A 12,757-nucleotide genomic window follows, 5' to 3' on the forward strand; every position below is an offset into this window, starting at 1 on the left:
TTGTGTTGTGTACGGATAATACCAAACTGTTTCGGAAAATATAACAGGATATTGCACAAATAAATAAAGTACAATGAACCCCGCATTCAAAAATGTGTCTATTGCAGACTTTGGGGTGATGGGCGCATCTTGTCTCCAGTGTAGTGGCTGAAAAACTAACTTATCACTGGTCTTTGGTACCATCATAAAAGCCCACATCCATGTGTTGTGCATATTTTATATGTGTTAATAATTGAAAGGCCTTTTGAAATATTCACAGAGACTGCAGCATGGGTGTTTGCCATGACTTTGCGAGTGTGTGTGGCATTCGTGCTTTCATTCTGACACATTGGACTTGGTAATCTCAGCTCCCTATGCAGTAATTATAATATTAGAATTATTCTATGCATCAGGTTTATCATTAATATTTCATCAGCTTGAGGTTGTTTTATATATATATATAATATATATAATTCCTCGTCTCACCCCCCCTCGGGTGGTGTCCGTCCCTCATTCAGCTCGGGTCCTCTACCAGAGGCCAGGAAGCTTGAGGGTTCTGCGCAGTATCCTTGCTGTTCCCAGCACTGCACATTTCTGGACTGAGATGTCCGATGTTGTTCCCGGGATCTGTTGCAACCACTCATCTAGTTTGGGGGTCACTGCGCCGAGTGCTCCGACCACCACAGGCACGACTGTCACCTTTACCTTCCAGGCTCTCTCCAGCTCCTCTCTGAGCCCTTGGTATTTCTCGAGTTTCTCGTGTTCCTTCTTTCTGATGTTTCCATCACTTGGGACCGCTACATCCACTACAACGGCTTTCCTCTGCCCTTTATCTATGATCACGATATCTGGTTGGTTCGCCATTACCGTCTTGTCAGTCTGGATCTGGAAGTCCCACAGGATCTTGGCTCTGTCATTCTCCACCACCTTCGGAGGTGTTTCCCATTTTGACCTTGGTCCATACTCTGCACAGATGTTTCGGTAGACTATGCCAGCCACCTGGGTATGGCGTTCCATGTAGGCTTTCCCAGCCAGCATCTTACACCCTGCAGTTATGTGTTGAATCGTCTCAGGTGCCTCTTTGCACAACCTACACCTTGGGTCTTGTCTGGTGTGGTATATCTGGGCCTCAGGGCCTGCTCCTGAGCAGCCAGGATGAGTGCCTCTGTGCTGTCCTTCAGGCCAGCTCTCTCTAGCCACTGATAGGACTTCTTGAGATCAGCCACTTCAGTTATGGGCCGGTGGTACATCCCGTGTAGGGGCTTGTCCTCCCATGATGGTCCCTCTTCCAGCGCCTCATCCTCTGTTCCCTGAGACATTCTCTGAGAACGTCATCCGTTGGAGCCTTCTCCTTGATGTATTCACGGAGCTTGGATGTTTAATCCTGGACAGTGGCTTTTCATCAAGGTGCTCCGGTTCCCCAGCACCTGACGCAGACCTTGTTTGGCCGGGCGACGTCTGAGCCGGCATGTCATTCGTTTTATTGTCTCTCATCATTGTATGAGGTAGGCATTAGCGTGAAGGATCTTGCCCAAGGACCCACGCTGGATGGTGTTATGTGCTCATTTTTTTGCCCCAAGTGGGATTCGAACCACCGTCTCCCGTACGTCAAACCGACCAAACCTTACCAACTGAGCTATCCAGCCGCTTGGTTCCCTGACCGGGAATCGAACCCGGGCTGTGGCGGTGAGAACGCCAAATCCTATATGTATATATATATATATGCAACAATGAACAGAAACACACACACACACACAATCTAGTTTTCAATCTCAATTTCAGTCACTTGCAAAATGTGTGCCATCTAAGCAGCTTTGACACCATGCTGTCAGACACAAATGAATATCATATGAATGATATTCAATGTTCAGTCTGACAAGGGAATATAAACAGGTCAGCACATCTAGCACAAAAGTACACGATGTTTCAAATAATGTGACGTCGTTTGAAATGTGAATATATGACAAGCCTTGGCAAACAAATGTGAAACAGGCTTCCTGTTGAAAAATAAAATATATATTCATAAAAATTCCAACAACAAATATTTTCTCGACTCTTGTCCTTCACTCCAGAGGACTAACACACAATCACAGACATTTAAAATAGGATTTTTGCTCTTTAAGCAGAAAGGACATGCACATGCTAAATCCTTTTAAGACCAGGGGCAAGTATTGTTCTATATTCTCATTTTTTCAATGTTTTCAACAGTAATTTTCAACAGTGCCACTAACGCTAACCCAACATTATTACTATCAGAAACCACAATAACAAAGATCCTCTTTTTTTTTTATACAACTAAGCTTGTTCTTGCCCAGTAATCATGTCCACGAACACAAAAAAACCAACCATGTCTAGTAATCCGTTTTTAGACAAAAAAAACAACCATGGATAGTAAGGCATTTTTAGCCGAAAAAACGACCATGTACTGTATATAGTAAGGCGTTATTAGCCGAAAAAAAAAAGACCATGTATAGGAAGGTGTTTTTAGCCGAAAAAAACGACCATGTATAAGGAGGGCGTTTTTTTACAAAAATAACGACCATGTATGTATAATAAGGCGTTTTTAGCCGAAAAAAACCAACCGTGTGCAGTAAGGCGTTTTTAGCCGAAAAAAAACGACCATGTATAGTAAGGTGTTTTAACCCGAAAAAAACGACCATGTATAGTAAGCCGTTTTTAGCCGAAAAAAAACGACCATGTATTGGAAGGCGTTTTAACCCGAAAAAAACGACCATGTATAATAAGGCGTTTTTTTACAAAAATAACGACCATGTATGTATAATAAGGCGTTTTTAGCCGAAAAAAACCAACCGTGTGCAGTAAGGCGTTTTTAGCCGAAAAAAAACGACCATGTATAGTAAGGTGTTTTAACCCGAAAAAAACGACCATGTATAATAAGGCGTTTTAACCCGAAAAAAACGACCATGTATATAGTAAGCCGTTTTTAGCCGAAAAAAAAAACGACCATGTATTGGAAGGCGTCTTTAACCCGAAAAAAACGACCATGTATAATAAGGCGTTTTTTTACGAAAATAACGACCATGTATGTATAATAAGGCGTTTTTAGCCGAAAAAAACCAACCGTGTGCAGTAAGGCGTTTTTAGCCGAAAAAAAACGACCATGAATAGTAAAGCGTTTTTAGCCCAAAAAAAGGACCATGAATAGTAAAGCGTTTTTAGCCCAAAAAAACAACCATGTATAGTAAAGCGTTTTTCGCCGAAAAAAAAGACCATGTATAGTAAGGTGTTTTGAGCCGAAAAAAACGACCATGTATAGTAAGCCGTTTTTCAACGAAAAAAAACGACCATGTATAGTAAGGTGTTATGAGCCGAAAAAAACTACCATGAAGAGTAAGGTGTTTTTTCGGCTAAAAACGCCAAAGTACACATGGTCGTTTTTTTCAGCTAAAAACGCCTTATTATACATGGTCATTTTTTTCGGCTAAAAACGGCTGACTATATACATGGTCGTTTTTTTTTCGGCTAAAAACGCCTTCCTATATACAGTACTTTACATGGTCATCTTTTTGGCCTAAAAACGCCTTACTATTCATGGTCGTTTTTTTTTCAGCTAAAAACGCCTTACTGCATGCACATGGTCGTTTTTTTTTTCGGCTAAAAACGCCTTACTATACGTGGTCGTTTTTTTCGGCTAAAAACACCTGACTATACGTGGTCCTCTTTTTTCGGCTCAAAATGCCTTACTATACATGGTCGTTTTTTTCAATTAAAAACGCCTTACGATACATGGTCAGGGTTTTTTTCGGCTAAAAACGCCTTACTATACATGGGTGTTTTTTTCGGCTAAAAACGCCTTACTATACATGGTTGTTTTTTTTCGTTGAAAAACACCTTACATGGTAGTTTTTTTCGGCTAAAAACGCCTTACTATACATGGTCGTTTTTTTGGGTTAAAACTCCTTACTATCCATGGTCGTTTTTTTGGGCTAAAAACGCCTTACTAAACATGGTCGCTTTTTTCGACTAAAAACGGCTTAGTTTACATGGTCATTTTTTTCGGCTAAAAGCGCCTTACTATACGTGGTAGTTTTTTTCGGCTCAAAACGCCTTACTATACATGGTCAGGGTTTTTTTCGGCTAAAAACACCTTACTATTCATGGTCATTTTTTTCGGCTCAAAACACCTTACGACACATGGTCGTTTTTTTCGGCTCAAAACACCTTACTACACATGGTCGTTTTTTTCGGCTAAAAACGCCTTACTACACATGGTCATGATTTTTGGCTCAAAACGCCTTACTATACATGGTCGTTTTTTTCAATTAAAAACGCCTTACGATACATGGTCGGGGGGTTTTTCGGCGAAAAACGCCTTATTATATACATGGTCGTTTTTTTCGGCTAAAAACGCCTTACTATCCATCGTCGTTTTTTCGGCTAAAAACGCCTTACTATACATGGTCGGGGTTTTTTTCGGCTAAAAACGCCTTTCTATACATGGTTGTTTTTCTCGGCTAAAAACACCTTACTATACATGGCTGTTTTTTTTGGGCTAAAAACGCCTTACTATACATCACTGGTGTCTAACTCATTTCACATGGTGGGCCACATACGGCCTCGGTAGATGTCAAGTGGGCCGGACCATTAAAATTATACCATACTTTGCTATAAACAACCAAAACAATATGTCTCTTTCCTTTGTTTTCATATAAAGAAGCACAAGAACATTTGGAAAATGTTGAAATTTAATGAACGTATCTTTTACAAAACATTTCATGAAGCACCTTACATTCCCTTCAACAAATGTGCAATTTACTTTTGTCATTCACATATATGCATTGCAACTGATAGAAACTAACTGTGATGCCGCTCTTTACACGTTGAACTGACTGTCAGTGACAGCCTCGCCCCTCTTAAAGCGCCAGAGAAAGTTATCAACGTGGGTTTCCCTGGATGGATTTTGTTTGATTTCTTTGTGATTTTTGCGGTCCTCTGGCCCACTTTATACCTGTGGACGAAGGATTGGGGGCTCTAATCCCTCGTTGTATCCGATGACCGGCAACCCAAGGCCAAAGTCAAGGACTTGACTTGACTCCGAGGCCAAGGCGGAGGACCAAGGACCACCCTTCGGTCCTCGAGTCGGTCCTTGAGGCCATGGACCGGCTCAAGGAACACATCGCTGGCGCTCTGAGAAAACACCTGTCGGATTGGAGGAAAGAGTACAGTATTAAGGGGGGGCCGAGAGTAGGGCGAGGCAAAGTGGGAGGAATGAGAGGACAATGGACGATGTTAATGTGTAATGTGAAAAAGGAGGGCAGGGTCCACAGCAGGAAGAACAAAGAAAGACAATGGAAATATACCTGACACTCACACACACCACTAAATTGCAAAAAATAAAGCTCCTTCGTATATGTGGTTATAGCACACCCCTCAGGTTATTTTGAAATCTGCACTACATGTTCACGCCGAGTTTTTTTTATTTGCTTGATGCTCTCTCACAAACTTGAGCTATTCGTGGAGTAAAGTCAGAATTAGTTTTTCTTGCCAATACCTAACTGGTGTCGGTCCAGTATGGAAATGTTCAGCAGCTAATATGGATGAGTGCTATAAAAATATTGATTCATCGATGGAAATGAAAGACGTTTAAACAATGAGGAAATATTTGGTTCACATGCAAGGAAGATTGACCGGAGGAGCATTAGAAAAGGCACTGAAAGTTTTAGTAACATGTAGAGTTTTTAATGTATTTAAAAACCTTATATCGTGAAATCCTGGTGTGTACAAAATGACAATTCAGTCGTTCAAGTCCATGATTACACCTGCGCTTTTCTTCTTCTTCCTTCTTCTCTTTCTGGTCTTTTTTTCGCCCGGCGCACTGACTTCGGCAGGCGTTGCTTTGTCCTCGCACTCTAAAGCTTCAGCTTCATTGGGATTGGCTTCATGGAACTCCTCACAAGCAGGTGGGCAGGTCATCTCGGGATGCCTTTAATGCACAAACGCATTGAGCAAGAGTGGATGCTTTAGGATGTGTGCAGTGTTTGGTTGAGCATGTCAATCAATCAATCAATAGTTAAAATTATCCAAATAAGAAGCAAAGTGTTCTGGCTTCAAGCTAACCTTGGTGTCTCCAAAAATGTTCATTCAAAGTACATTCGACATTTTCGCTAGCCAAATACATGTGTTCATGAATTTAAATCGTTCCACTGTTGGCGAACCAAGGTAATATTTTCCACAGAAACTTTGATTCCTGTATGTGTATACTTTAGGAATCACTTGTATTGTGATAAGTGGCGGCCATTTTGGACAAGTTTTATCCATGGTCAATACACAGTAAACAAGTCTGTGGAATCGCACAAAGATCGTCCCAGGAGGAGTGATATCACATAATTCTTAGATTTAGCTATTCCTTCATTTTCCCAACAGTAATACGATCTGGCTTCATAACAACACTCTTGCTCATAGTTTTCACTTTCTTTTAAGCCATAGTGAGGAGAAATTTAGAGCCCCCAAAAAAACCCAACAAGGTATGTGCCACGTATGATGCCAATGATGTTTTGTGGGGCACAAGTAAAAGCACAATTTAGCAAGTTAGCGGGTGCAGTTGAAATAGCGGTGCGCTCAACAGACAGAATTTTACAGTATCGCCATCTGCTTGCAGGGTATTTTGCTGGCACCGAGAAATTAATCCATATCTATATCTAAACAACAGTTCAGAGGGTAAGTTCAGAAAGATATGTCTACCTTTACAGTTTTCTCCAATTCAACATGATCTACCTTATTTGGACCATTAGCTGTGGCATCAGATTCTCAGCTTCATTGCACCGCTCCAGCAGGGCCACAAAGAATCCATGCGTGCGCGTCCCGTTGACGCTTGCCCGGAGACACTGAGCGAGGGGCGGCAGACCTCGTTCGGGCCACTCAGGCAGCAGAGGAACCAGCCTGCGGGGGACACATGACACAAGAGATAGAAGGTCACTTGACAGTCTAACCGGGAAGACATATAGCTTTAAATCACATGAGAGCATTTGTTTAAGGGACAGAAGTGAGGCTGGCTCCAGTCCTGTTATACGGGGTCATGCCCTGGTGTCGGTACTTTATTTTGGAAAAAACAAACATGCAGATATTGCCTTCAAACCAGTAAGAGTAGGAATTGCCAAGCAATAATGAGATCATTGTTTGTGAGTTTCTGTTTTTTTTAAAGCATACATGGGGGTGGGGGGGGGATTAAAAAACAAACACTGAACTATAACTAAAGGACAGAAGTGGAATGGGCTGGGGCAAAAAGTCAAAGAATTTGACCACGACGATCACAAAAATAGGTCAAGGCAAAATCTTTGCCCAAGGCATTGCCGGCACGATTGTACGTCATCCGCAGACATTTCTAGGCCCAAAACTTCCATTGTAGGCTATCTAAACCCCTCATAATCTTTTCACTGTTAATTTCCACCCACTATTGGTGGAAAGGTAACATTTGCAGACAGTGAGAATTTTCTATGTCAGGTGTCAGAACAGTGATTAAATGTTTGACATAGTTGATATGAGTTTGGTACCGAGAGTTGCTGGGAAATGGGGTCGAGCATACCCACTAGGATGTTATCATTCCTGACTGCGATTTGAACCCTGGTCCCGTGTCAAAGGCAGAAATCCATCGGGTCACTCAGCGACAAGGTAATGTATTTTTTATTTTTTTAATCTGCCATCGCTGGTCAGAACGTAGTTACCTTAGCATTGCTAGCTAGTGTTGGAAATGAAAAATTAATTTCTGTTAAAATGCAAGAAAGCTACACTGAAAAGTTTGAGACACATCTGTTGTTAACACATCGCTAATCCGTTGTCAAAGGATTCAATAGTGACAGTCGTAAAATTTGAATTTTTGAGGCATGGTGGACTGGATTGAAAGCGCGTACCTGAAGTTGGGGTTCTGCTGCAGACAAGCCGTTACGACCTCCTCGTTTTCCTGCCTGTGGATGGAGCAGGTGGAGTAGATCAGGCGCTTTACACGGGGGAACCGGAGGCCGTGGTTCAGGCAACGCAGCTGGAAGGAGGCCAACGAAGCCAGACGGGACGCGTCCTTCTCAGGGTCGGCAGACGAGCGGTCCTGGAGACACACCATCCCTGAAGCACGCACGTGCACAAAAAAGGCAAATCATTTTTTTTCAATCAACTTTTTCTCCCACTTCCATCTAAAACCTATAAAAACTGATCATTTAAAAAATTATATACAGGTATATAATTTTTTTTTGAGTTGAAGTAAAAACAACAGGTTGTCATTCATATAACAATAACATTTGCAGACTCAGTAAATAAATTAGCAACTAAATTGTGGCAAGATCATTATTTCAGTGTGTTTCGTACTGTGTTGGACCTAACCGATATGGGGTTTTTTTTTTAGGCCGATTTACATATTTGTCAGAGTAAAATTCCCATAACTGACTACTTTGCTAATAAAATAAAAAGAGAAAAAATAGAGGAATTTCTTTCTTGGTCCCTGAAAGCCATCACCAAAAAAGATAGGAATTACAGGCATCATATTTGACTATCCAGACTTTGCCCTTTAATATGTGCTCACAGAGGAAAAAAAAATCTAATATTAGCTGGCTAAATCATCCAGCCGGTTAATAAATGTAATTAATCAAAGTAAAATATGTGCCTTGGCTAAATACAGGTGGGAAAACATTGTTGGACCTGATCCGCTGCATGAGGGATCGAGTAGGATGTATTCCACGTTGCTGTACAACTTGCTGTCCGGGTCCACCTTCAGGAAGTCCTGATTAGCCAGCTGATGACAGGTGACGCCGGCTCGCAACAGGAGGGTGGACATGGTGGCCAGACGCTTGGCATCCAAATCAAAAGCAAAGAGCTTGCCTTTGTTCTTCATGAGGGCGGCCAGGTGGCTGGTTTTATTTCCCGGGGCGGCGCAGGCGTCGATGACGTGGCTACCGGGCGGAGCCTTGAGGAGAAAGGCCGGGAGGCAGCTAGCTTTATCCTGGAGGATAATGTGGCCTGCCTTGTACAGGAAGTGGTCATGGAAGTCCGTTTTAGGTGGAAATACCAGTACCTCTGGTAGGTGGAGGTCCTTCACAAATTCTCTGGCCTTTAGTGTCAAGTCATCCAACTTGATAACCTCCCCCTTGTAAGTAAAGCCGTCCCTCTTGAGGTAGTCCACAGTGTCCTCCACTGTGGTCTTTAGGACGTTGACGCGCACGTACCTGGGCAGCTGGTCTCCAACAGATTGTCGGACGTTACTGGCGAGCAAGTCTTCATTCTTGCTGACCTTCTTCTTGACTTTCATAAGGGCGAGCGCCGCCTGCAATCTGGAGCGATGCTTCATGATCAGCGCCTTCCAGGACCCGCCGCACTTGAGGCCTTGGCCCATGAGCAGGTCGAAGACTAGAACCTGTTGTGGGGGGAAAAACGTGTTCATTCGGAGATACAGAATAAACTCAAGTGTTACCATTCACTCCTGAAAGCCCTGGCTCAAACCAATGTTATTTTAGTTAATTAAAACAAACAAACAAAATAGCTAATAATAAAGCTGAAAAAACATTTTCATTCATGGAAAAAAAAGAAAAGCTACATTTTAAAAACTATCCATAGTTTCAGAAAAATGTCCTTCATTTTGGACTGTCAAATAATTTATTACATGAGCCTTTAGGGTTCATTTTGAATATATTTATCTCAGTATGACAGCAAAGGCTGTTAGCCGGAAGTCATGTGACTTTTTGCATCATACAAGATATGTCACGACGCAAACATAAAACAAATTCTAAAGTTATTATAACCCTGCCCGGAACACACTGAAACACCCTTTACGAAAGCAAATATAAAACTTCCTTTACACACCTTGGCCAAGGGCATCTTCAGCTTAGTGTGCTTCAGCAGCTTGGTGGATACGATGATCTCCTCCAATATGGACGAGAACTTCTGGGCCTCGCAGACCAGAGCGAAGAGCTGCTTGATGTTGGCAAATTTACTTTCGTACACGAGCGTTTTGAGCGCACCCTGCTGCTTTTCCACCTTGTCCAGGATCTCGGCGGCTTTCGTGTACAGCGCCATGGCGAAGAGAACCCTTCCACTAGATCGACAGCCTCGCGATGAAAAGGCGTTCGATGCGTCCACGCGTACCGTTACTGATCTTGTTCAGGCTAATACACAGAAACGAACATGGCGAGAGGCATTAGTTTCACAAGTTGGACGAACATATTGCCAAACACGTGCAGGAACTCGTAGGCATAACCCCGGAAGTGAACCACGCATCTGACGTCACCATTTGCGTGAATAAGTAGAGTAACCGAATTAATACAAACATAATTTTCCCCTCATAAATGCTTTATCTGGAATAATCGTTACATATTATACAAGAATAGATCATTATTTCTCCATAATTGGTTCAACAATAAAATAGTCCTGGTCAGTCAACTAATCAATAATCAAGGTCACCTTTTAAATTACTCTGAATTTTTAAAGAAATTTAATCTACCGGTCACCCCAAAAGAATTTGCTACAGTCATGGATGCTATTCCTTCTGGAATCTTGACCCTCTTGAAAGGGGTGGACAGAACAACCTCCACACCAACCCTGGACCCCAAAATGACTGCTATCGGCAAATCCTGTTTTACGTCAACATCAATCAGAAATAACAACCGTAATATACGATCCCTGTTCCAAAAAGATATTTCAACAATCCCACACATTATTACCTACTGGTCTTGCTTTGTTGATAATCTAGACTGGGGAAAAATCTGGTCTCTCCCATACAAATACCTCCTGACTAATAAAGTATGGGAAATCTCTTTTAAAATGATACACAAATACTATCCCACCAAGCATTATCTTCTTAGGTTCAAGAAAGACATCTCTTTTGATTGTTCATTTTGTGGAATGTACCCTTAAACAATGGTTCACTTGTTCTGGCAATGCCAGTATACCAACACATTTTGGAAAGTTGTATCCAGATTTATCATTGAACATATTGACTCTGACTTTATGCTATACTGGAAAAATGTACTATTTGGGTTCTACAAAAATAAGGAAAAAAACACAAAACAAACCTTCATTATAAATTTAATACTCATTCTCGCTAAATTCCATATCCACAAATCCAGATGGAATCATTCAAAACCTCTTTTCTTAATTTTTGAAGCAGAAACAAAGCAGTACCTGAGCTCTATTATGGATTCCAAAAACAAAAAAGCTGTTAAGACTCTGGCTATATGCTCCTTATTTGAAATTTTTGTCAAAAAATCCCCTGGCTTCCTTTTTTTTCTTCTTTTTTGTTTAAACGTTTGTAATGTGTATGCATTGGTAGCACGTTTGTTTTGTTCTCTGTTTGCTGAGAATTGTATTCTGACTTGTTCAATAAAGATTTAATTAAAAAAACGAATTAATACAGCATGGCTTGAACGCCTGTTAAAATAAATGTGAAAGATTTATTTATGATGGTACCTTAGAAGAAATTGCTGCCTGACGAACTAAGTTTTGTGTAAGGTACAGTTCATTCAATGTATTGTTGTTCAACATTTTCTTTTTCTCACCAAAATATAAATACTGTACCGGAAAATTAAAATAACTCAGGTGCATTCGTGTGCAATTAAACAGCGAATTTAATCCATTTTAACTTTTAAAGCTAAACGTAGCCCTTAAATCAGGGGTACAAACCCGGTTGTGCCCAAGGACCACAGTCATACCTGTCAACTTTTCGGAGCGCCAACCTGTATAAACTACCAAAAAAATCCTTATAAAGAGCAAAAAATCCTTATAACATACCAACGCATTTTATATGTCAAAATAACGGCAGAAAAAACCCCCACGAAATGTTCAATGATATTTATTGTAGATCTCCATAATACAATGTCTGGTTAATGTCTAATCATCATTGTACTTAGTGGCATTACTGTGTTCAGATTTGTATTCCTGCGTTACTTTTTTCACCAACTCCAAACCCGGAAATTTTCAGAATCCGTATGATTTGTGCGATACGGCCATATGCGTAAGATTCACCACAAAATCCGTATGAACTATGGCTAAACCGTATGAGTTGACAGGTATGCACAGTACTAATACGTTCTGTTTAAAAAACAAAACAAAAAACATGATCTCACTTAAGCAGAATGGTTGAAGTCTGTCGGGGGGTTTTCCCCCTCCTCTGTCCTATTGTTTTCTTTTCACATCAAGTTATCAGGTACTGTACTTAACAGCGAACCGCTCGTTCCATCTCCCCCTGTTGGGCATTGATTTGTTTATGTTCGTCTGGGCCGGTTGTTGTTACTGGGAAAGTAAATTCCGGGTTTTTTTGTTGTTGTTTTTTTTACATACCGGTACTTGGCCAATATATTTGATTTTGATTCACTCCGTGTAGTTGTAGTCCGGTGCGGCATTCTTAAAACCGTAAAAATAAAAAATGCTACAAAGCCAATTATTGTTTGTTTTTTAAAAACAATTTTAACAGTTGTTTTTATGTACTATTGTATTTTCTGCATTGTTCTTGTTTGATTGCTTCTAAATTTAGGACAAAGTGCTGATATAATCAACAGAAATTCTGGTGATTTTATCACACATTTGCAGTAGCCAAAAAAAAAAAAAAAAAAAAATCTTCAACCCTAGTTCCACTTCTTTGATGGCTTCAGGAGCAACTTCCAATTGTTTTCAATTCAGTGCCGCAGCGTAATACTCCCAATGCAGTTAACAATGACACCAAACTTGGCTTAGTGCCATGCTGGTCTACTAACAGTTTTTATGATGTGTGAAATTTTAAAGGCAGAGGGGCCCTAAAATTAAGCAAGAACAACGATGGACTTCATAATTTAACTCAACAATT

General features: G+C 41.0%; 1 protein-coding gene across 2 annotated transcripts; it reads right to left on the reverse strand.

The window, feature by feature from the left end:
- Positions 1-4,667: 4,667 nt before the first annotated feature.
- On the reverse strand, positions 4,668-10,176 carry nsun5 (NOP2/Sun RNA methyltransferase 5). 2 transcript variants are annotated; one of them, XM_086106009.1, is made up of 6 exons: positions 9,784-10,176; positions 8,626-9,337; positions 7,848-8,055; positions 6,715-6,879; positions 5,760-5,923; positions 4,668-5,139 (listed from the first exon to the last, which is right to left on the reverse strand). In XM_086106009.1, exons 1-6 carry the CDS (start codon positions 9,994-9,996, stop codon positions 5,105-5,107), a joined length of 1,497 nt encoding a protein of 498 aa, XP_085962135.1. In that variant the 5' UTR covers positions 9,997-10,176; the 3' UTR covers positions 4,668-5,104. The 2 variants fall into 2 exon arrangements, with proteins under 2 accessions (XP_085962135.1, XP_085962143.1); XM_086106017.1 differs by having other exon boundaries at positions 5,696-5,923.
- Between the last annotated feature and the right edge of the window lie 2,581 nt (positions 10,177-12,757).

Source organism: Hippocampus guttulatus, chromosome 1 (assembly GCF_054856545.1).
Source record: "Hippocampus guttulatus isolate MCC_2025c chromosome 1, RoL_Hgut_1.0, whole genome shotgun sequence".
Classification (NCBI taxonomy): Eukaryota; Metazoa; Chordata; class Actinopteri; order Syngnathiformes; family Syngnathidae; genus Hippocampus; species Hippocampus guttulatus.

What these genes read in the sequence shown, in the direction of transcription:
- nsun5 (XM_086106009.1), bottom strand. Translation starts at nt 9,996, where the DNA reads ATGGCGCTGTACACGAAAGCCGCCGAGATCCTGGACAAGGTGGAAAAG. An exon ending in CAGCAGAACCCCAACTTCAG is followed by an intron (nt 6,880 to 7,847) that starts GTACGCGCTTTC and finishes TGTCCCCCGCAG; the next exon opens with GCTGGTTCCTCTGCTGCCTG. An exon ending in GAAGAAGAAGAAAAGCGCAG is followed by an intron (nt 5,140 to 5,759) that starts GTGTAATCATGG and finishes CCAATCCGACAG; the next exon opens with GTGTTTTCTCAGAGCGCCAG.